At 43.6% G+C, this 24,855-nt stretch overlaps 2 protein-coding genes across 2 annotated transcripts in view; one reads left to right on the plus strand and one right to left on the minus strand.

The window, feature by feature from the left end:
* The window catches only part of CDC20B (cell division cycle 20B), a 221,700-nt gene that overhangs the window by 28,503 nt on the left and 168,342 nt on the right, over window positions 1–24,855 (plus strand). The window lies entirely within an intron of this gene.
* GPX8 (glutathione peroxidase 8 (putative)) overlaps window positions 6,126–24,855 on the minus strand; it is a 28,903-nt gene continuing 10,173 nt past the window's right edge. The window contains exon 3 of the mRNA XM_029577282.1: window positions 6,126–7,585. Within this exon, the coding sequence (XP_029433142.1) occupies window positions 7,422–7,585 (164 nt within the window). The 3' untranslated portion in view covers window positions 6,126–7,421. The remainder of the gene's footprint in view (window positions 7,586–24,855) is intronic.

Consider the following 24,855-nt stretch of genomic DNA (forward strand, 5'->3'; position numbering starts at 1 on the left):
TTATAATAACAATATTACTTCATACAAAAGTATTTAGAAATAATGGAACTTGAAGTATAAAAGAGGAATGAATGTAAAATAATCACAGACAGATAATCCAGAACCAGTGGGTTATGCATCTCTACCAGCAGAGGGAGATGGAGCAAAGCTGACATCACAGTATACATATATATATATATATATATCTATATATCTATATCTATATATCTATATCTATATATCTACCTTATAAATGGCCTGTGACCAACGGCCCGCAAATGCGCAGTAGAGACCAGCTCTACCGCGCATGTGCGGGCGAGCACATCGCTCTGAGGCAGCTTCAGAAAGAAAAAAAAATGGCGGCGTCCAGTGGCAGCAGCGGGCGGCGGTACCGGCAGCGGGCGGCGACGGCGGCAGCGGGCGGCGACGGCGGTAGCGGGCGGTAGCGAGGGAGGGAGAAGAGAGAGGGAGGGACGGACTGAGTGGGAGGGAGGGACGGAGAGAGAGAGAGTGAGAGGGAGTGACTGAGTGAGAGGGAGGGACTGAGTGAGAGGGAGGGACTGAGTGGGAGGGAGGGATTGAGTGGGAGGGAGGGACTGAGTGAGGGGGAGGGAGTGGGACTGAGTGAGAGGGAGAGGGGGGAGTGGGACTGAGGGAGAGTGAGTGGGACTGAGTGAGTGAGAGGGAGGGGGGAGGGAGTGACTGAGTGGGAGGGAGGGATTGAGTGGGAGGGAGGGACTGAGGGAGGGAGTGGGACTGAGGGAGAGAGAGGGAGGGAGGGAGTGGGACTGAGGGAGAGGAGGGAGGGAGTGGGACTGAGGGAGAGGACGGAGGGAGTGGGGACTGAGTGAGAGTGAGTGGGACTGAGTGAGTGAGAGGGAGGGAGAGAGGGGGAGGGAGTGAGTGAGACTGAGTGGGAGGGAGGGACTGAGTGATAGGAGAGGGAGGGTGGGGAGGAGTGGGTGAGGGAGGGGGTGGTGAAGAGTGAGGGGAGAGAGAAAGAGGGGGAGGTAAGAGACAGAGGGATGTAGCCCGTTTTAACGGGCTTAACGGCTTGTGTATATATATATATATATATATATATATACCCCTGCAGTGACATCAGCCCGCCAGTATTCTCTGCAAAAGCCAACTGTGGATAAGACTAACAAAACTTGATTATTAACAAATAACCATTCCAGCACTCAGTCAACAGGAAACAGAGCTCAGACAAAGAATGTATTAAAACTAGTCTAGGGACTGGATTGACACTTACCAGTACTCCCTGGAATATGTAGCCATGCAGGAGGACCATAGCACAATCATTTGGCAGTCAAGGGTGGGAAGCTGGATTCATCTGTCTGTGCTAAAGTAAAGGAAATTATCAGGCAATTAGTAATTTCTCATTTCTTAGCGTTCAGACAGATGAATCCAGAACCAGTGGGATGTACCCAAGCTACTCCCGAATAGGATGGGAGGCTGCCTGCATTCCAGTCAAACCTGCATGTGCAAAGGCTGTGTCTTCTCAGGCCTGCACATCCAGACGATAATACCTGGGAAAGGCCACGTCGCAGCTCAGGAAATGTTGACAGAAGACAACAATCTCGCCTCCACCCATGACCCTGCCTGAACCCTAGTGGAATGAGCCCTAACCCGACTAAGCAACAGCTGATCAGCATCCACTTACGCAGCTGTGACAATATCCTTAATCCACCAAGCTATTGTAGCTCGCGAAGCCGGCTCGCCCTTTACTTCTACCGTGAAGAACAGGCGATCCATCTTCCTAAGAGTTTAGAAATATCCATATCCCTCATGATATGCCTCGATTCTTCCACATCTATTTCTCTGTCCAAAGATGGCAGGGAAATGAACTGATTAAGGTGAAAATCCAAAACCACTCTGGGCAAAAAAGAAGGCACAGTAAGCTGCTGTATTGCCCCCGTAGTCACTCAAAGGAATGGCTCCCACCAAGACCAGGCTTGCAGATCGGATACTCTACATGCCAAACAATTGCCACCAGAACTCTGTTTTCAAGGATATTAACTGCAAGGAAGGATGAACATGTTTCACTCCTTTCAGGAAACAGCCACATCTGGATGAGCCAACAAGGGTCCACCATTCACCTGACCCCTGAAACAGTCAAGAGCTGATACTGGTACCTGCAAGGAATTAAGAGCCAACCCTTCATTCCATCCATCCTGCAAAAATTTGAAAAGCAGCAGGATCTGAACCGAATGAGGAACAACTCCTTGATCTTCATACCAAGCCTCAAACACTCGCCAAACCCACACATAAGCCAAGGAAGTGGAAAACCTTCCTGCTCGCAGCAAGCTGGCATTCACCGCAGTAGAATATCCACGCTTCAACAAGTGAGTCCTCTCAAGGGCCATACCATCAGACCAAATTGATTTGGATCTTCGTGAAGAACAGGCCCCTGCTGCAGCAGATCCCTGTGCACCAGAAACCAAAAGGGAGAGACAAGGAGCCTTCGCAGATCTGCATACCATGGTCTCCTGGGCCAATCTGGTGCCACCAGAAACACCGTCCCCTGTGACTCTTAGTCTTCCGAATCAACCTGCCCACATGAGCCATGGGGGAAGGCATACAGCAGCTCATCCTCTGGCCACTTCTGCACAAGGGCATCGATGCCCAAGGGCTTCGGATCTCTCCTGTGATTGAATAAACGAGGAACCCTTTGCAATGTGAGAAGTTGCTAGCAGGTCCAGAAACAGAAGGTCCCAGCGATCCACTACCAACTGAAATGCCTTGTTTGACAATTCCTATTCACCTGGATCTAGACTTTGTCTGCTGAGAAAGTCCGCTCTTACATTGTCTTTTTCTGCAATGTGTGGGACTGATATTTCCTGAAGATGCACTCCACCCATTCCACATTGGACTATTTCCCAACATGTTGGTTACTTGCTGGTTCTTGGTTCCACCCTGCTGTCACATTGTCTGACATTATTCAGACCACTCAACCCTGCAATCGGTCGCTGCACCACAAGCATGCCAACTGGACTGCATGGGCTTCCAGCCGATTGATACTCCAGAGAGACTCTTTTGGACTCCAGTGCCCTTTTGCTGTCAGCTCCTGATAGTGAGTCCCACAACCCTGGAGGCTCGCATCTGTCATGAGCACTAGCCAGTACGGTGAGCTTTTCTCAGATGATCAGTCTATAACCACCATGCAGGTGAGTGCAGACCTCCATCGGAGGTGAAGCCGAATTGAATAGTCCTGAGACTGTGGGCTCCAACAAAATAGTGCTGAAGAGGACACATATGCACCCTCGCCCATGGCACCACTTCTACGGTCACTGCCATTAATCCGAATACCTGTAGACAGGATCACACTGTCAGGCATCAACAGACACACCTGCGCCATCAACTTCTGAATACGACCCTCCAGCAGAAAAACCCTGCCCTGCTTCATGTCGAACCGAACAGAGAGACACTCCAGCAACTGAGATGGCTGAAGACTTTTCTTGGCCAGGTTCACCGCCCTATCAAACTCCTGCTTCCGAAACGAAGCCCGACAGGATATTTAGACCCGAAGCACATCTCTACAATTCATCCCTGTGAAGAAATGTAATGCCGTTCTGTACTGCTCCAAACCCGGAGGAATATCCCTAACCTCCAGAGAGCAGGGATCCACGTCATCATCCGTGTCATCATGATAGTGCCCCACAGCAGGGCAAGATGCACCCCGGCACCTGCCCGCTCCACCAGCCTTTTGGGATCTTGAAGTCTGCAAACCTAGACTGTCAACCTTGGTCTGCTCTGCCTTTTGTACCTGTAGAAAGGACTGTATCCCTTGAAAGAATTCCCTCCAAGAAAAAAGGTGAAAGGATCCATGGAAAAAGCAGGGGAGAGGTGGTCTAGCACCACTGAGTGTTCCTCCCCTGCTGACGAGCCAGTTGGGGGGGGGGGGGGGGGGCTCAAACCAGGTGAAACATTTGACACATCCCACCTCAGTCCCATTCCTGTTATTTCAGGGAAGTGCCGAGCTCAGTAAAATCCGCCAGAGAACTCCCCCTGAGCCTCCAGGCAGGCAGCACACAGTGCAAGGTGCTCAGGCTTCTTTAGTACTGGCGCTATGGTATGCGTCCACTATCAACAAGCTCAACAGCGTCTGACAATAAAGTGTTGGTGTGTCTGTCCAAAATAAGGATGCCCAAGAAAAAGGAACATCTATCCCTGGATGCCCAATCTGGACATCCAAAAACCTGGATGCACAAATGTGGACATCTAAGACCTGGTTGCACAAAAATATCCTGGATGTCCAGGTACACAGCTCAGGCGGATGCCCCACCTAGCACACAGGTGCAAACCGACTGCAGGCTCAGATGTACGGTGGACATACACTGAACAAAAACACAGAACACTGCCAGAGCCTACCAAGCGGTGCCACAGAAAGGCCTGAGAATGGGGCTTAATCTAAAAAGGCTGCTCAACCTGCCACGATCGTCAAGCCCTCCACAGAGATGGGAAACAAGTCATAGCAGTGTGCTAAGGCTTTGGTGACCGGGAAGGGGGGAGGGGGCCCTTAATATTCTCTACTTCTTTACTCTCTTGGTTTTGGGGGTTTTTTGGGTTTTTTTTCAAAACTCATTAACCTGAGTTCAGCCTGTCCTGGCCGAGTTCAGCTACTGTCTCCAGCTGTGGGGGGAGAGGGCTACTGCCTTCACCGCCACACACGGCTTCCTGCAAAAGCTTTCAGCTACAACTCTCATCAGCTAAGTCCATGCCAGGAACCAGCTACCAGCCAAGGCACTTGACTGGAGAAGGGATCAAATGGATATCACCCCAGGAGGAACTCGACTGAGGGAGGGACCTTTTGGTATCACCTCAAGAGAGGTACTTATAGTCTCCTTTCATTTGTTCCTTTTTTCCTAATCTTTTTCTTTCTTTCCTTTTTTTTTTTTTTTTTTTAAAGCAATCCCCCAGTAGGAAGATGCACGTCCACCATCCACTGGAGACAGAGAATACTGGCAGGCTGCTGTCATTGCAGGGGGTTTATATACTGTGATGTCAGCTTTGCTCTGTCTCCATCTGCTGGTAGAGGTGTATAACCCACTGGTTCTGGATTAATCTGTCTGAACGCTAAGAAATCAGCATTGCTATCAGAACTTACTCACGCAACCAGCAACTCTAGAGATGCCAGGAGCCGGACACATGTTCTGAGATCCCGATTAAGGTAAGGCTTTGAGGACGGGTGGAGGTATTTTGGAAAAACTGGGTTGGGGTGGGGATGATCAGTCCAAAAAACCATACATTTTTTTCATTCTATGGGTGAGCTTGGGGGAGGGGAATTGGGCTGCATGTTTCAATTGTTCAAAATAAATGAATAAATAACTAAACAAGCATTGGCATCACTTGGGTGGGAGGTGGGGGATCGAGTATCAGCCCCATTTGGCCTATCCAAGGACACTTTTCCAGATAACTTTTACCTTGCTTCTGCACACTTCTAGGGATAGCTGAATAATTTATTTGGCCAATTCCAAATATTGAAGTTATTCAGCTATCTCAACTATCTCTGGAACAATCCTGAAACATCTCCCACTTACTCAGCTATATTTTATCTGGATAATGCCTCTGAGCATTTGGCCTCACTGAGATTATACTATATTTCTTGCATTTTTACACCGATCAAAGGGCATGTACCTTTTAATATGGCTTTTCCTGGATTCACTCTTTAGTTGTTCATGCTATATAATTTATAACTGTCAATGTGTTGCCTGCATGGGGTTCTAATGGGGGATCAGCACAGCAGTATTCTAAATTTACATAGATAAAATTGCTTCAGGAAAGAAAAATCAGAATAAAAGTGGATGGGGTGGGGGAGTGATCATTTTCCTTGTTTTAATGACCAACTGAAATATATAAATTTAACACTGCTAGATTTTTTTTTATTTCATTACATTTATATCTGAAGCCTTAGTGTTTGAAAGCTATTTTCATTTAGTCACGTCTACCCTTAAAAATCAAAATAACCGGTGCCGATTCCTATAACCCAGTTGAGGTCTGGCGCAGCAAAGGTTCTCCCATCTGCCAACTGCCTTCAAATGGTTTGGTATTTAGGGTAACCCAAATATGGATCCTAGAATGAATATATACATTCCTATTACCTTCTGCTGGGAAGCTATATACTCCCTCCTTTTGTAAAAAAAAATGAATGTATTGCACCAGCAAATATGATAACCAACCTCAGGAATATTCACTATTGCTTTGCAGCAGAGCTATTTACAGGCCTGAAGGATCAGAGATGTCTACCTTTGATGTAACCAAAACTACAGTATGAGCTGATGACTTGCTACAAGGAAGGGCATAGTACAAAGTGCACACATTTTATTTCAAGTAAAAAGATAAATAAAATATATTAAGACTAAAAAAAAAAGGAGACCTAAGAATAAACCTCAGAGTAAACACAATATAGCCCAGAAACAAATTAATATTTTATGGAGTGCAAAACTTCTGCTTTCCTTCTGCTGTGTTGGAAGGAAGAAAAGAAACAAGCATACACATTTTTCGATTTGCTTTGATGTTTAAAAAAATTTTTTTTGTACAAAAATGTCAGACAATATTTAATGGCTCTATACAGTGCAGATGCAGTTTGAAGTTGACAAAAAAAAATAAATCTGTTATTTCAGTATTTAGAATGGAATGCTGTATTTTTCCCCAACAAGCAAAATTTCCTCTGACTCTTGAGAATTTGTCCTATCCCTCTCACCATCACATTGACGGGGAGGAGCTGCAGCTGGCGTGCTGAAGTAGGATTATACTTGTTATAGAACACATAACAGAATAACAAGGCCCTAAGTTAAAGATTGTATAGGAACCAGGGCTTCACCCAAGCCCTGAATCAAGTACTGCAGACCTCTGGCCAAGAAGAACCTGCTGGAGTTCCAGCATAAGAGATTCATAACCTTTTTCTCCTCAAGAGCCACTGCAGAACAGTGACAAACTTACTATAAAATTAAATCACTCCCAATTACAGCTTTAACAGTTTTACACTAGGAGTGACGGAATTGAAAGGCTCCAGCTGTTTCTCATGATGCCACAAAGCACTGGCAGCACCAATGGAAGTTTCTGCTGAGGTGTTAACATAGGGCTCCCTTTGCAAGTCTTCAGTGACTCGTGCAAGTCTTGGTTCCCAGGTTGAAAATCACTGTTGTGCTGCACTTTCTTCGTTAGTTGGGGGGAGGTCACTACTGTGCCAGTGCTAGTCTCAGCCCAGCCAGCTGGAGCAGTAGAGAAGATGGGACTATGGATCTCTTCCTTGGGAGAGCAAAGTGCTGTGCTGTAATACAAACCATTTTTTGCTTCAGTTGTCATGCCATACTGCTTCCCATCTGCCAGAAATCATGCTAACACGAAAGTCGGCAATGATTGTCTTTTAATTGTCCCTGTATCACTTGAATATAATGTGTAAAGAATCTGAAAATATAAATAGGTTTTCCTTTCTCTCAAAGATCTTCTTTCTTTTTCAAGATAATCTCTCTGACCAGAGCTTCCACTTCCTGCCGCACATTCTCTATTGGTTCTTCGGGTCTCCAGAAGTTTACTACTTGACCTTGTGGGCTGACAAGATACTTCCAGAAATTCCACCGGGGCTCTTTCTTAGTGGAATCTGCAAGAAAATGAAAGCATAAATATAGTGAGGTACCTACTGGGTCAGGAAAGCTCATGCCCTGTATTATCTCTGGATAATTCTTATGTAGGTCAGACAAAATAGTAGCACAACCTGCAAAGAATCCAGGGGCTGATGTAATAAAACCCATGCTAAAATTGGAGTTACATTTTAGTGCAGGATTTACTTAACATGTGTGTTAAAAAAGGGGTCCTCGCAGGATGCAATAAGCTAATTGGATGCTAATTGACGAGGAGTAAAATAATATGTGCTAAATGAAAATAAAATGTGAGCTAACCTGAAAAATCTGCACTAATGCAGAAAAGTGCTTTACAACAAGAGTAAGTGGTAAGTGCTTGAAGATGGAAGGACTATGACCAAAATGGCCTTGCATGCAAGATTGGCACTGGGCATCCCAACTTGGGCACCATCTTGCATACAAGGCCGTTTGGGCAAGACGTGCCAAGTGAAATCAAAGGGCAACTACAGCCATTAGGGATGCACAGCACCAAGGGCCTCATTTTCCAATATCGCATTGGTAACGCAGTAGGGGGCGTTACCAATGCAAATGAGGCTTCTTTCGTGCAGTGGGGAAACATCGCGTGCGGCGATGTTTTCGCCATTCGCGAAAACATTAGCACCACATGTGATGTTTTCCCAGTGTGCAATGATTCTTTCAGTGCACGATATTTGCCGGTTTTGCACTTCAATCGTGGGCCATGATAGTCCTGGACAGCCTGTTTCAGAGAGAGAGAGAGAGAGAGAGAGAGAGAGAGAGAGAGAGAGAGAGAGAGAGAGAGAGAGAGACTGACTTACTATAGTGCCTATGCCCTAGACAGGTATTTTAACCCCTTTGGGAGGGCCACCTACTAACTCGGGGTGGGGATTAGGTATGAGCGTCGGGGGTTGGGGGCCACTTTCGCATTCTACATGAGACCTACGGACAGAACAGTGGTCTCTAGTGAAGATTTGCTGGCCGTCGGAGTGAGGAAACTCACTCCAAGAAGAGATTTGGGCTACGTTCTCTCCACCTAGCTTGTTGTTGCCCAGGTAGAGTGTCCATCAAGCTAGGTGGAGAGAACGTAGCCCAAATCTCCTCTTGGAGTGAGTTTCCTCACTCCGACGGCCAGCAAATCTTCACTAGAGACCACTGTTCTGTCCGTAGGTCTCATGTGGAATGCGAAAGTGGCCCCCAACCCCCGACGCTCATACCTAATCCCCACCCCGAGTTAGTAGGTGGCCCTCCCAAAGGGGTTAAAATACCTGTCTAGGGCATAGGCACTATAGTAAGTCAGTCAGTCTCTCAGTCTCTCTCTCTCTCTCTCTCTCTCTCTCCCCCAGAGCCTGAACCAGGCTGTCTGGAACTATCGTGGATGGCGATAATCCTTTTCCGGCCCGTAGCGCAGTCCATAACGCAAATTTGAGGGTTGTAGTTAGCAGCCGCGTTAACACTGCGGCTGTTTCGCCACACACGATAAACAGGTTCCTGCTTTACATATGCTCCGCCCCCTGAATACTAATTTGCGAATTTATCGCACGCGATAAAGTGCTTGGAAAATGAGGCCCCAAAGTATGTACTGTTTGGCTGTAGGTGCCTACCTTAGAGATCTAATCCTTTGATTTCACTTGGCATGCCTTGCCATTTGGCCTTGTATGCAAGATGGTGCCCAAGTCTGGATTCCCAGTGCCAGTCTTGTAGGCAAGGTCATTTTGGTCACACTCCTTCCAACTTCTATCACTTACCTCCTTATTCCTGTGTTTTAACTCCTTGGCTAGAAGTGGAGAAAATGTTTAGCTGACATTTCTGGACGTGGTAATGTCTAGCTCAAGACTTCCCAAACCTGTCCTGGGAAACCCACAACCAGTTGGGTTTTCAGGATATCCACAATGAATATGCATGAAATATATGTAAACTTATCTCATGCATATTCATTTTGGCTATCCTGAAAACCTAACTGGAGTGTGGGGGTCCCTAGGACAGGTTTGGGAAGCCCTGGTCTAGCTGTTTCTACCCTACTGGGCACAGAAATAGAATGATTTTGGCCACCATAAATGAGAGTTTACTCCACCTCAGACCAAAGAAGGAGTTTCATTTCCAGTATAAGCTCTTTGAGGCTTTCACCTACAGCTGATCAAAATATAAGCTTTCTGGGGCGGGCATCTTCGGCTGAATAGTATTCACTTTAATGTTGGCATATTGTTCAGCTGTAGGTTCCATACTGTGGAGTACCATACTGGGAACAACTATAGACAACACTGACCACCAGAAATGTGAATGTACTCGATCTCAGACCCAGGAGTTAAATTTCCTATGTAAGCTTTCTGAGGCAGGATCTTTGTTTTCCTGAACAGCATACACTCAGTGCTGAATTGTCTACTGTTCAACTGTTGGTGTCCACCCAGACAGCTTATGCTTTGTCCATTTATGTGTAGGGGTCTTCACAGAGAGCTTATTCTTTTATTTTACTTGCCATGCGTTTTCAAAATGGCCTTGAATGAAATAATGTACCCACAAGTTGGGATGCACAGCACCAATCTCACATGCAATGCCATTTTGGCAAGTCATGGCAAGAAAAATCAAAACATAAGCTCTCTTGAGCAGGTACTTTCAACTGAACAGTATGCACTTTGGTGCTGTACATCCAACTTTGGCATCCTGTTTATCTGCAGGTATTCCCCTGCCCCTCCCCCCCGGAGAGTTGATGCTTTGTTAAGCATGCCCCAAAGAGCTTATGCTTTGATTTTACTAGCCATTCCTTGCCAAAATGGCCTTGGCTGCAAGAATTTACTCTCTGGAGTGGGAACTTGCAGCTAGCTGGACAAAGTGTAAGCTCCCTGGGATGGGCATCTACAGTTAAACAGGACGCCAAAGTTGGGATGCACAGCACTAGTGTACAGTTCAGCTGTAGGTGCCTTCCCTGAGAGTTTATACGGGAAATTAAACTTCTGGTCTGAGGTGGAGTAAACTCTTGTTTCTGATGGACAAAGATATTCTGTTGCTGGGTCCAGTCTGATAATATCAGCTAGACACCACCGCAATCCCTGGGCACTGCAATAACAAGGGCATCAGAAATGTGAGTTAAGATTTACTCCTGCTCTGACCCAGGAGTTAAATTTCCAGCATTAAGAAAATATGCTTTTAAGCTGTTTGTCCTCCCTGCATTGCTGGGGAATAGCTAATGGCTTCTTTTACATGGGATTTGCATGAACCTGTTTTAAAAGTAACAAAAGCTGTTTTTTTATTCCTGGTTTAACACACACACTACACATTTTGTTTTGGTAAACATCATATGTAATAATGTGAGTAATCCATGAGCAGTATTAAAATATCAAATGAAGGAGAGCCTTGCTGTCTTAAGCTGTGTGAATCCCTCAGCTACTTTCAAGTTATTGCAAAACTATATTTGTCCCTTCCGACGCAGCCTTCGGGCGAAACACGGGGTCCGTGTCGGGGGACCCTGAAAAGTTAATTACCTTCACTTTTCTGGAGAATAGGAGTTGCCTACTTAAAAATTTCAATAAATTTCTTTTGATGATAAAAACCTTTGGACCTACAACTTCTTTGCACTCCTTGTGGATTGGATATTGTAATTTTGGAGTGCTGCCTTGCTCCTTCTTCATATTAGGATATCTTCTATAATATGACCATCATACTAGGTGTCATAAAAAATGTTATTCACCTTTCTTGATCTCTGACTTATATATAATCATCCATCAGTGTATATAATTTTTTTGGGGAAAATATTTTTTGCAAATAAAATATCAAAGATTTTCAATATGCTGCTGCTACTTATCTTATTCTAAAAATGCCATATTGCATTTAGAGTCCTGTATATGCTTCTTGAATCCACCATGGATCCATGTTTCAGACAATTGTCCTTCAGCGAGGTATGGCCACTAGTATTTCTTTGTAAAAAAAAATTAATGCATAGTATAAACTGGATCAGAAATTCTCTGTGTCGCAGTTAGCAGTAACCTACTCTCGGCGTTTCACCCCTCTTTTTCTGACGTAAGTTGACGTAGTACCGGACGTGAGGTCATTTACCATGAGAAATGCCAGTGGCCATACCCTGATGAAGGAGAGTTGTCTAAAACATGAACCCCTGTCGGATTCAAGATTAAGAAATGTGAATAACATCTTTGATGATGCCTAGTATGATGGTCACATTATAGAGCCGTTAATCTCTACTGTACTTTGGTGGAAATTAGAGTTGGGAAGGAATAATTGTTAGTGGGACTATAGCTGAATCCACCCATCTCAACTGTGAAAAGGAGGAGGAGGGGAATTTGGTATCTTAAAATGTAGTGAACATTTTCTTCCAAATGAAGTTTAAAACCTCATACTCGAGAGAAAAAAATGGAGGTTCACAAACACAAGGGTCTCCTTACAGGTGACAGAATGCTTTTTTTGGCATAATGCAAGCATTAAGAGGGATATTAGTAGGGATGTGAATCGGGCTTTGGATGATTGAAAATATTGGACGATATTTTCAAAATCGTCAGAAATCGGGGGCTCCCGATAAGAGAACCCCACGATTTTGTTCCTGGGGTTCTCTTATCATTTTGGGGGAGGGCGGGAAAAATGGCACACCAAAACAATCCCTAAACCCACCCGACCCTTTAAAACTGTTCCCTTAGCTTCCCCCACCTTCCCGAACCCCCTCAAAACATTTTACAAGTACCTGGGGGTCCAGTGGGGTCCCAGGAGCCATCTCCCGCTCTCGGGCCGTCGGCTGCCACTAATCAAAATAGCGCCGATGGCCCTTTGCCCTTACCATGTGACAGGGTATCCGTACCATTGGCCGGCCCCTGTCACATGGTAGGAGCACTGGATGGCCCGTGCCATTTTTAAAGATGGCGCTGGCTGTCCATTACTCCTACCATGTGACAGGGCCTGGCCAATGGCACGGATACCCTGTCACATGGTAAGGGCAAAGGGCCATTGGCGCCATTTTTAGTAGTGGCAGCCGATGGCCCCGAGAGCGGGAGATCGCTCCCGGGACTTCCACTGGACCACCAGGTACTTGTAAAAAGTTTTGGAGGGGGGGGGGGGGGGTTCGGGAGGGAGGGGAAAGCTAAGGGAACAGTTTTAAAGGGTCAGGTGGGTTTTTTTGTTTATCAGCTCGGGTGCAGCCAGTAAACAAAACCACGATCGGGCTGCACAAAAAAAAAATTAACGATGTGAATCGGAACCGGAATTGGAACCGATTCCGGTTCACATCTCTAGATATTAGCAGTAAATGTGAGATTATATATTCTTAACATATCCTGGCTTACGAGTGAAGTTCATTCCTATCAAAGGATGTGTAAAATTAACCCATTTGGAGATGTAATCCCAAAAGTGATAGAATTGCAGAAAATGAAGAAATTTTGATCACCTGGGACATTGCCATTCCAAATGATAAAAAAAATCTCAATGCTACAACACCGGACATAGTGGTGAAGAATAAAAAAAACCCCAATAATGGCATTGCTTATAAAAGTATCAGTATCAAGTGACTATTCTGAATAACGTATGGCGAGAAGATCCTGATGTACTAAAAGATCAGAGGCCAAGAAAATATACATAAATAGTTCCAACTATATTGGGCGCTGCTGCTGGCCCGATTATAAAGAACTTCCAAGTGCATCTCAATATGCCACTTGTACATATTACATCCTATGAGCTTCAGAAGGAAGCTCTCTTTGGTACAATGCAAGTATTAAGAAGAGCATAAGAAGTAAATTTGAGAGACTGAGATCGTATCCAACATGCACTGGCTTACAAGTGAGGTTCGTTCTTGTCATGGTATGCGCAAAATAAAACGAAGTTATGTCAGTTGAGGTACAACATCTACAAGCCCTACGGCCGTACTGAAGTAAATAAAGTATTTTATTCAATCAACACATTTTCAGGCAGACATATCTTGCATATTGAGGCAATGGAACAGTTTATAGAGAAACACCGTAGGTCCCCCAACCCGGGCCGTGTTTCGCACTGGCTGCCAAGGGATGTTAGAAGATTTTGCAACCATGTATCTTTGAGAGTATACATGGAGGTTTTTTACAACTTTGTATCTTTGACATGTGCAGACAGAGATTTGTCTGTTTTGACATTATCGAAGATCTCTTTGATCTCGTGCTTTGTCCCTCCCAATGCAGCTGAAACATGGCCCCTGTCAGGGGACCTACAGTGTTTCTACTATAAACTGTTCTATTGCCTCCATATGCAAGATATGTCTGCCTGAAAATTTTGTTGATTGAATAAGAGACTTTATTTACTTCAGTACAACTGTAGTGCCTGTAGATGTTGTATCTCATCTGACACACTTTTGCTTTATTGGATTTACCCTTTGGTGTGTTGTTGTTCTCCACTTTGCTCAGTGGTTATGCGCAAAATAAACCCATTTTGAAACACTACCATCTAGTAACATCAGAAGTATCTCAGGGAGTCTGAGCTTCATAAAGAAAAATGCATTAACAGGTCCGTGCTCCTCCACTCAGTGACTGTAATCTGTCATCATCTTTTAAATGATGGTTTCTTCTGACTCATTTGTCACACATAGCTATCTTTTATCAATACAATCTAGGACTTCCTAGAGCTACTTTGATTTAAAGATGGCTTTGTGAAGTCTGAAAATACCTCCAAGTAGCAGTGTAAATCAAAGGGCCTCCTAAACAAATACTAGAAAAATAGTGACAAGACCTAAAAAAAAAGTGAAAAAAAAAGCAAAAATAGTAGTAGTACATTTTATTTTTCATTCGGGCAGTTAACTTTCCATGATGGCTACTGAAAATTCTGAATGGCACTTTAGTCACTTTGACAATATTAGCTTAAATTTGTTGCTCACCTTTCCAATGGCTGCCCAAGTTGAGGCACAATCAACAATAATAGATGTATAACAGAGTTCAGTATAAAATACAACCTACTAAAACCATATAGACTGAAGAACAATTAAACAAATATCAGATAAGACAACATAAAACACAGCAAACATCATAAAGTACAATGAAAACAAACATAGTAAAACTAAAAAAAAAAAAAAAACAGCCAGCAAAATATATTCAGCAATAATGAACCCTAAATTACAAATCAATTGAAATTCTAACACACAACTACAGCAAATATTTACTTTAGCAAAACCCGGACTACAGTTTAATTTATTGGCTTTCTATACTCCTTTTTTTTGTTTTTTATAAACATCTAAACTATTTACCATAGAAATAAATCATACAATACATAATGAAAAAGACATCCTATATAACATTTAAAATATAAAATAGAATTTTTAAAATGAAAATTAAAACCAATTAAACAATTTTAAGGAGAACAGTATAAGCAATCAAGCATTGGTTCTTGGCCAAATAAAGAACCAAATAGCATAAAATAAAACAAACATATGATTCCTAAAATTTAAAGCAGGTAATTATTCTAAATGCACTACTAGACCAAAAAAAACCCATGGAAAATCAAAGTAGATATGATATGCATTCCTAGTCCACAAAGCATATAAATAACTTAAATAAGAAGTGTATTTATGGCTTCCAACCCTAACTAGAAATTCATCCTTAAATATAGGATTCTAAAGCTTGTTTAAGGGGGATCCAAGATGGCGGATCAAGAGCAGACAATATGCAATCTCCCTCTGGCATTTTTTTTCCTATTTCTTGCACTTTTCTGCATGAATTTACCTTTAAATGGCAGAAAGAGGAAGCCTAAAGACTGGCACCTACCCTGTGGTTCCTCCAACGCACCTCTCCATGGGCCCAATGGACGCCCTTGTTCGGGACCTGATGATAACAGAATTTGAGCTGCTGGAAAGAGCAGGAGGGAAAGATGTGCTCCCGTTTCTCCTTGGCTCTGTGTCACCTTTGAATCCAGTCGAGAAACTGCCACCCAGGAACCTGGCTGCAGCACAAAGCTCCCTACCATCTTGGGGAGAGCCACTGGATGATGATGATACCAGCAGGACACCCTCAGTAGGGAATGCTGAGGGAGGTGAAGCAAGAGTGAGCGGACTGGTTATCTCTGAGTCCCTGGGCAGGAGGCTTACTGGAAATGGAGAAGAAGGGAGCTGTCTCAGTGTGGTGGTACCGACTTCTTTTTCATTGGAATATATGGGAAACCATTGTGGACCTGGATAGATCTATTTCAGGGCAACCATCTCCCTTGGTAAAGAACTGTGTGGACCTCGACAATCGAGTGCAGGATTTGAAGAATAGCCATTTCCCTAGCTGAAATCTCTGGCATAGCCAAAACACCCAGATTAAGTCCATCAGTAAAGACTGGTGAAATAACTTGAGTGTCCCCATTTGGTTCTTCAGTCCTCTTTTTAAATGGGGGAAGATAATACAGTTTTGAGACAGGAGGAACGGCACTCTCAGGAACATGCAATATTTCCATTAAACATCTCATAAACATCTTTCTCGGAGATGGGGGTCATTTACTAAAGGTTTTCTCCCATTTTGTGTCTATGGAAAAAATGCTTAGTAAATGACCCCCATAGATGACAGTTTAGGGAAATAAATGAACCTAAGTCTTTTTTTCCTAATTGAGGGGGTTATTTTCTAAAGGCTTATCGCACTCGAAAAGGCCCTTTTCGCGTGTGAGAGCATGCAAATTGGAGTCGGGGCAGTGAGGGGGCGGACTCGGTGGTGTCTAGGCTGGCGGCGATAAGATTAGTAACGTTATTGTCGCCAGTAGCGCGCTGAATAGCACCACCTTTCACGGTGGTGCTATTTGGTGCGAAAGCCGGCAGTGAAGACACCGCGGTGGTGCGAAGGCTGCCGGCTTTCGCAGGTCCGCCTCCCCCCTCCCCCCCGTTTTCGCTGGATTCATTATTCAGCGATGAATGATGAATCCAGGCCTGAATTTTCAAGATTTTCCATTTTCAAAGCCTAATATGCATTTTCCTTAATTGCCTGTTGGACTTTCTTAACTTGGTTCATATCAGTTTTAATAGACAAAAGTTGCTGTCCCAAGTCCAAAGAATTCCCCTTATATTAATTGTATCTTTGGCTTTAGAACCAGATAGGGACTGGCCCATTGAGGCTTTTCTTCCGGCATTGCTCTGAAACCTTTTTGCAGTTAAAGGTTCCCTGATGTAGCAAACCAGACTCAGAAAAAGTGAACACAATTTCTCCTTATGCATCCTAGGGTTCTACAATTGGGAGGGGTGGGGGGGGGGGGGGATCTTTCTCAAGTTTCTTTGTAAATGTCTTATTAAGTATAGAGATGTTTCTTATGACCCCCCCCCCCCCCCCAATTGACCCAGTTTTTAAGCAACAAAGTAGAAATGCCTGGTCCTTCCGACATAGACCCACCTTAAAACTCCAGCAATTAAAAAAAATGCATTTAAACCATACTGCTGATGCTTCAAGGAGTTTTATGTGCATAAACTGTGTGTCCTGCTTAATGCCCTCGCATGGAAATCCCATGCAAATTAAGGCATTAAACATTGCTGCCCCCCCCCATTGTGGAGAGGTGTCCTGGCTTAGTGCTGGAAATTTTGCTCCTGGTCAGAGGCACCTCACATATAATTAGGGGGCCAAATAATGAGATCCTGAGATTCCACTCTGGTTAGTGATACCCAGAGGTTGGGGGCTCCAGTCTGGGCCCCCACTCAGGCACAGGTGGTTTCAGCATTTCCAGCGAGACTCAGGACCTCCCAGACCCCAAGAGAAGCTCTGAACCATCCCCCTCTGTCTTTCCTCCCCTCTCCCACCCCGGAGCAGGAGGCTCTCCAGCCAGCTGAGACCTGACAGAGGCTCCAGTCCTCAGGAAATGCCAGAGCTGCTTCTGCTGGGCCCTCAGCATCCCCCTTCACGTAGGGTAGAACCTTGGCATGGGTGGAACCAAAGAGTTGGGGCCCAGGGCATGTGGCAAGCACCATTTCTTTCTCCAGTGGGTCCCCCTCCACCCAATTTAAAATGTGCATTCAGCCTGTGCTGAGCATTCAGATTAAGTCAGGTTTTGCACGCATGTTGTGTTTCCTCACATTTTAACTCCCGATGCATTAGCTTACTGTATCGGAAGTTTAAAAAATGAGCTTGTGCATTTAGGGAATTGTGTACTGAATTTCAGTGCCCTGTTATTAATGCTCAGCTTTTTGCATCATCCTGAAGGTCCTTTACTTTGGAGTGCTATTCCAACTGAAGCACGAAAAGAATCCAATTATCAGAAATTTAGGAAGTTGTTAAAACTTGGTTGCTTAAACAAGCCTTTGGTTTTTTTTAAAATTCTTTATGTATGGATTATCAAAAAAAAAAAAAAAAACCATCAAGGCAAAATCTTGAAATAATAAACAGGAATTGGAAAAGCAAATAAAAAATAAAGAAATATTACAAACAATCCATCAATTCCAACCTTAGTCCTCAAATACCGGGGATAAAATATCACAACCCCAGGACAAATTTACACTTGTAAGAAATTAGTCAATAGCCATAGAGGTGGCTTGGTAAAGCGATAGGATCTGAGAACTCCCAGTTCCCCTGGGCATGGAGTGAGGAGAATAAAGAGCCACTAGCACTTCCATTACTAATTCTGCACTGAAACAGAAAGCTAGAATTGCTTTTCTTTCCCTCTGTCTCTGCTCATTCCTTGGGGTCCCCATTTTTGGAAAGGTTTCTCCAGTCCTGTACCTATGGGGAAATCTTTGTGAAACAGATGGAGAGGAGGGTACCATGTGTGAGCACGAGTGTAATACAAGTCATTGCTATTGTTGTTATGCCGGTAACAGCAACCGTAAGGGATCATGCAACTGGGAGTTACGTCCATGAATGAGATTCTAAGCCACCTGCGTTATTAAACAAACATTCATTATAATGCAGTGCAGGAAATATTGGTAAAGCAATATTAATGGAATACAAATATATCATTTGGAAACTATTATAAAGAATATAATCACAGAACATATATTAGACAAGTCCTTTTGTGGATTGCGAAGTGGTTAAAAGAAGTAGGATTAAATGGTATGTTTTTAATAGTGGAAAAAACAGTGGAGTGCCTCAGGGATCTGTACTTGGACTGGTGCTTTTTAATATATTTATAAATGGTCTGGAAAGGGGTAAGGCGAGTGAGGTGATCAAATTTGCAGATGACACAAAATTGTTCAGACTAATTAAGTCATAAGCAGATTGTGATAAATTGCAGGAGGACCTTGTGAGAATGAAAGACTGGGTGGGTATCCAAATGACAGCTGAAATATAATGTGGACTAGTACAAAATGATATATATAGGGAAAAAAATAACCCATGCTGTAGTTACATGACGTTAGGCTCCATATTAGAAGTTACCACCCAGGAAAAAGATCTGGGTGTTATAGTTGGTATTACACTGAAATCGTCAGCTCAGTGTGCTGCAGCAGTCAAAAAAGCAAACAGAATGTTAGGAATTATTAGGAAGGGAATGGTGAATAAAATGGAAAATGTCATAATGCCTCTGTATCGCTCCATGGTGAGACTGCACCTTGAATTCTGTGTACAATTCTGGTCGCCGCATCTCAAAAAAGATATAGTTGCAATGGAGAAGGTACAGAGAAGGGCAACCAAAATGATAAAGGGGATGGAACAGCTCCCCTATGAGGAAAGGCTGAAGAGGTTAGGACTGTTCAGCTTGGAGAAGAGACGTTTGAGGGGGGATATGATAGAGGTCTACAAAATCATGAAAGGTCTTGAACGGTTAAATGTGAAATGGTTATTTACTCTTTCGGATAATACAAGGACACTCCATGAAGTTAGTAAGTAGCACATTTAAAACTAATCAGATAAAATTCTTTTTCACTCAATGCACAATTAAGCTATGGAATTAACTGTCAGAGGATGTGGTTAAGACAGTTAGGGCGGGATTTTAAGATTTAGGCGCGGGCATAGATTTGTGTGTGCAACTTGGCGTGCACAAATCTATGCCCGATTTTATAACATGCGCGTGCTATTTTAGAACACCTTGGGATCCACTGGAGGAAGCCTTTGAACAGTAAGGATGTTTCAGTTTCACACTCTGGTGAGGCCTCCCAGCTTCACCCAAAGGGAGTTTATTTAGATCGATACCTCATCGTGCACTCCCTGCCAGAGGTTCCTTCTCCTACTAATTTACAGAGAGAGAGATTTTTATGCCTGATTATCTTTTGGGAGCGAAAGGGCTCTCACCAGGGGACCATAGACCTGTGAGCCTACTTTAAACCCTAGGTGGGAAGCACCAGTGATGGATCCTGCTGCGAGAGACAGGGAGGGCAGAAGAGATATCCAGTTTAATCTTTAGAAGTATTTTTTTGGGATCTGAACAGAGTGTGGAGGTTGTTTTAATCCCCCCCTCCCCACAGGGATTGCAGTGCTGAGGTAGCCTGATCCCATTTGACTTTTTCCTATGAGAAGTCCCCCTGAAAGAACAACTAAGTAAGGAAAAACAAGATAAGGAGACCCCCATCCGGATCTCCACCCAAGTGTCCAGAAAGATGGAGCAAGGTAGGACCCCTCCAATAAGATTCCCAGATTGCTGTTGGGTGAGCTTTGTACAATTAAAATCACCATGGAGCTCTACTCAAAAGTCTTGGCTAAAGAACACCTACCTACAGAGGAAAATGCACTTGTACCAACAGTCAGATGTAAATTTACTCATGGACAAATGGACTTAATTTAGTTATTTCCAATAAGTAAACTTTTATTTAACACCCAGAACCCGGTCCCATCTGATTTCTCATAGCCTCTCACCTCGTGAGATGTACCTATGGTCTATACACATTGGGAGCAGCACACCATCGTCTGGGCCATAAGCGAGAGCTCCCCCATAAAAAGAATCCCCCCCAACTTCAGGGATTAAGAGTCAAGCATCAAGCGTGGGAGTAAATTGCTAGTTGGAGCAGCCCCTGAAGAGAAATAAATTAATTTGTGTCCCCTTGGGACTAAGCAGAAAAACATTCCAAAGGAATGGAGAAAGGAGCACTAGTATTGTTAATGTGGTATCAATTAAAACATGAATCTTTATTGATCATTCACAAAAAAATTAAAATAAATGAACATCTTAATGTAGCACAAATGTAGCACAAACGAACAATCATGTGACCCTGCATACAAATAAGTATTGAAAAGTTAAACACAGATCAATTGCAGACTGTGCACTCTTGGCTATTACGTCAATGCTTGGCCATCGTGGCACAATTGCTTTCAAGCAGACCTAACTATATTACAATAATAATAAACACCAAAAACTGTTTAAACAAGAACCATGCTTTACCTTAAAAATTACAATGACAATCAGGCCAATTCAGTAAAGTGAGCGGGAGAGCTGGCGTTCCGAGGCGAGCGCCCGCTCTCCCAACGCGCGCCCAGGCCCCTCTCCTGGATGCGTAATTCTGTATTTAAATTAGGGCCCACGCTAATAAGGAGGCTTTAGGGACACTAGCGCCTCCCTATTGGTGGGAGCGGCGGCTGTCAGCGGGTTTGACAGCTGATGCTTAATTTTACCGGCGTCGGTTGTCGAACCCACTGACAGCCACGGGTTCGGAACACAGGCGCTGGCAAAATTGAGTGTCCATTTTCAAACCCGCGGGCAGATTTTTTTTTTTAAAGGTATTTTATTTTTTTTTTTGGGGGGGGCCTCCGATAAATCCATTTTTTTAAAATAAGATTATAATTTTTTTTTTTATTTTTGCACATTGAGCACAGTGAATAAACTAGGAGGTTGGTTGGGGTGTTAATGATTACAAAATATAAAAAGCACAGCCTGGGTGGATTTGGCTTGAAATATATGAAACCACCGCCTTCATCCTAAAAAATTTTTTTTTTCAAAAAAAAGTTTTTTGGTTGGCAAATGAGAAAAATTGAAAGTGTTGTGTGTGTGTGTGTGTGGGTAAAGGTGGGTTTCACGATTACCATATTTTGTATATTGAGAGTTAATAGGCAGCAGGAGCATTGTTTGAGAGGATTTGAAGAACCAGGCACACCCTGCCCTGGGATCCTGAGCAGGGGAGGGAGGAAATTCCCTCCAGTTCATTCACTGGTTGGTGAGGATTTTCCTATGGTTTGTTTTTTTTTAACACCTTTTCGTGGTAGGAGCCTTGTGAGATCTCTGGTTATCATCTGGGCCCAGGGAACGGGGAACCTTGTGTCTGAGGTACCCTGGGTAGGGAAGACCTGCCCCTCTAACCCCTCAAGAAGGAAAGAGGTATTATGGTTGTGATCTGCTGCAAGGAAGAACTCAGGTTTTAACTTTAGTTGGAGAGACAAGGATTTTGGTTTGTGAGATCTAGGAGGAAGCGTTTCTGCTGCCCTTTCCTTCCTGCATTGGAGCAGTAAGTGCTGCTTGTGCTAAGTGGATCCCATCCATCAGGAACTGAAAAGAGACTGAGAAAGAAGTATCTGCTAACCGTGAGTAAGAACTAATTAGGAACATCTGAGAGAGAACCTTTTTTTTTTTTTTTTAAATCTTTTACCAGTTTTCTGCCCAACTGGGAACTCCACTTAGCCCATCTCTGGAGGGTGGATGTTTCCCTTGTCCTGGAACTGAGAGACACAAGCACTGATGGAGGGAAAGAACTGTAACAAAAGAGAAATTCTGTGGTGCTGAGGACTTAGTTTTGTGCCATATTTCATCTGACTTTTGCAACAATAAAGACTAATTTTGGACACTAAACCAGTGACTCCAGTAATTTGGCACTTACAGCACACAGAGTGAAGGAAAAACACCCCTCTCCCAGGGATAAGAAAGTAATAACAAAGTCCCCTCTTTCCAGGCCTTGAAAGTTAAATTTTTCCCCCACCAACAAAGGATCCAGACCCTGGGGAAAGGAGATTGTGTGTATATCAGCTAGCCAGGAGTGGTTCCAGCCCCGAAGAGACAGTAAAATTCTTTTATGGGCCTATCGGGAGATTGAGCATCCCCCGGTGGGCCAGTCGCTTCGATCACGTAGTTGTTTCCTGGCCTGAAGAGAAACCGGTGTGGCCGCGGCAGAGCCCATCCTGTCGTAGCCTGAAGAGAGGCCAGCATGGCCACGGCAGAGCTCATCCTGCCTGGCCCAAAGGGAGGTCCTGTGCGGCTGCAGCAGAGCCCATCCTGTCATGGCCCGAAGGCAGGTCCTGTGTGGCCGTGGCAGAGCCCATCCTGCTGCAGCCCAAAGAGAGGCTTGAGTGTCCATCCTTCTGCGGCCTGAAGAAAGGACTGCACAGCAGCAGCTGACGGCCCCCCAACCCCCTAGGAGCGGCAGGTAGCAGTGGCCTTTTTCACCTCCCAGCACTGAGGAGCAGCACTGTCATCCCACAGTGGTCAAAGGGAAGGCCAGAAGAAAGGGGGAGGCCTGAAATCTATATGTTTGTATGCTTGTGTGTATGAGAGAGAGCAAATTTGGGTGTGTTTATGAGAGAAAGCCTTCTTGTATGTATGAGACAGCCTGCATGTGTGGGTATGAAAGCCTGCTTGTGTGCGAGAGAACCTGCATGTGTAAGTGTGAGAGACTGTGTATATATGACAGCGAATGCCTGCATGTCTCTGTGAGAGCCTGAGCCTGTGTGTGTTAGAGCGAGAGAGACTGTGTATGTGTGTGTGTGTGTGTGTGAAAAAGAGAAAAAGCCTGTGTATGTGACAGGTATATGTGAGTGAGAGAGAGCTCATGTGTGTGACAGCATGTGTGTCTGTTGGGGAGGGAGAGAGAGGTAACGACTGTGAGGCCCCCTCCCCAATCCACAACAATTTGTGGGTTACTGGAAATCAAAAGATATCAGGAATGGAGAGCTGGAAATTTTTAATCCTATTATTTTAAATTTTGGGATATTTCATGTGTCTGCTGTTTTAAATATTTGGTGTTTGGGAAATATTTAAAAATCTTGCGAGTTATTTTAATTACTGGATGTTCATTGGCTGTTGTCTGCTTGACATTTATTCTTTTTTTTTAGTATGGTTTTAATATTATGAATGATGTTTTATATCTCTTGACTTTATTGCTTAATGTTTTCTGAGGAATGATGCTGTTTCTATATTTCCATCGTTGCATTACATAATAGTCAGTCTTACTGTGTATTACAGAGCATGTGTGTGAGCAAGATTGAGTGAGCCAGTTAATATGTATGTGAATGAGAGAAAACGTGCACGCGAATGAGAATTTGTGTAAGTAAGAGGACACTTTTAAACAGTGAGCATGTGTGTGAGCCAGAGTTTCTGAGCCAGTCAGCATGTAAGTGGGAGAGAATTATAAGGGAGTTTGTGTGAGAATGAGCATATATGTTAGAAAGCGTGTATATATAAGAGACAGGAGAAAGTTTGTGCATTCCTCCTATCCCTGACTAATCCATGACAATCTGAGAATGACTGGAACCTAAAGTTCCCAGGTATGGAGAGCAAGGGATTTTTTCTTTAGCCTTAGTTTTAATTATTGGGTGTTATTTGATGCGTCTGCTGTTTCGAAATATTTTATTGACTGGAAAATTTGAAAAAAAACCCAATGTTATATATTTTGTAATCAATTGATGTTCTTGTTCATCAGCTGCTTTGAAATATTTATTCTTTTTATGAGTATGGTTTTACTATTATGATTGATGGTTTGTATATCTTGATTTTATTGTTTGATGTTTAATGAGGAATGGTGATGTTTCTGTTTTTCCATCGTTGCACTGCATTCAGAGTCTGTCTTGTTATGGTTTCCGATTCAGTTTTTGTTTGCATGTTTCTAGTTAAACTGTTTCTTTATTCTGTATTTGGTGAGGGTCTGTGTGTTCTGCATTGTGATTGGCCAGTCATTTATTTACCATAATACACATTTTACTAAATTTCTAAATGTTCTCTGTCTCGTGTCTGGCATAGGGGGACAAGAACCATACATTTTTTTCTAGTTACCTTTGCCAAGAATAGATTATTTCTAAATATTTCTCTCTTTCGGGTCCAACTTTCCATGCTATTTTCATCTCCCCACGATACTTTGTAGGAAGACATAGATCATCTCTTATCAGTCTCTGTATTCTCCTTTGTGGTTGGTTCTCATAAAGCCCACACACACATGTCCTGCGAGATGTCACTTCTCGTTGACTTAGGCCCACATCCAGTAGTTGTAATTAGCTGTTTTCCTTATTTATTTATTTATTTTTATTTTTTCTATACCGACATTCCTATAAAGATACAAATCATATTGGTTTACAATGAAACTTCAACTTCACTCAGAGGCGGAACAAGGAATATAGCTGCCAGTTAACAGTGGAACATGTCAAAAACTCATTTAAACATAACCTAAGAATCAAATAACTCATGTTTCCTTACAGCAAACAGCACAGCACATAATTGACACGTGCTGGCACAAACTTAGTAAGGC

This window comes from Rhinatrema bivittatum, chromosome 1, assembly GCF_901001135.1.
Source record: "Rhinatrema bivittatum chromosome 1, aRhiBiv1.1, whole genome shotgun sequence".
Taxonomy (NCBI): Eukaryota; Metazoa; Chordata; class Amphibia; order Gymnophiona; family Rhinatrematidae; genus Rhinatrema; species Rhinatrema bivittatum.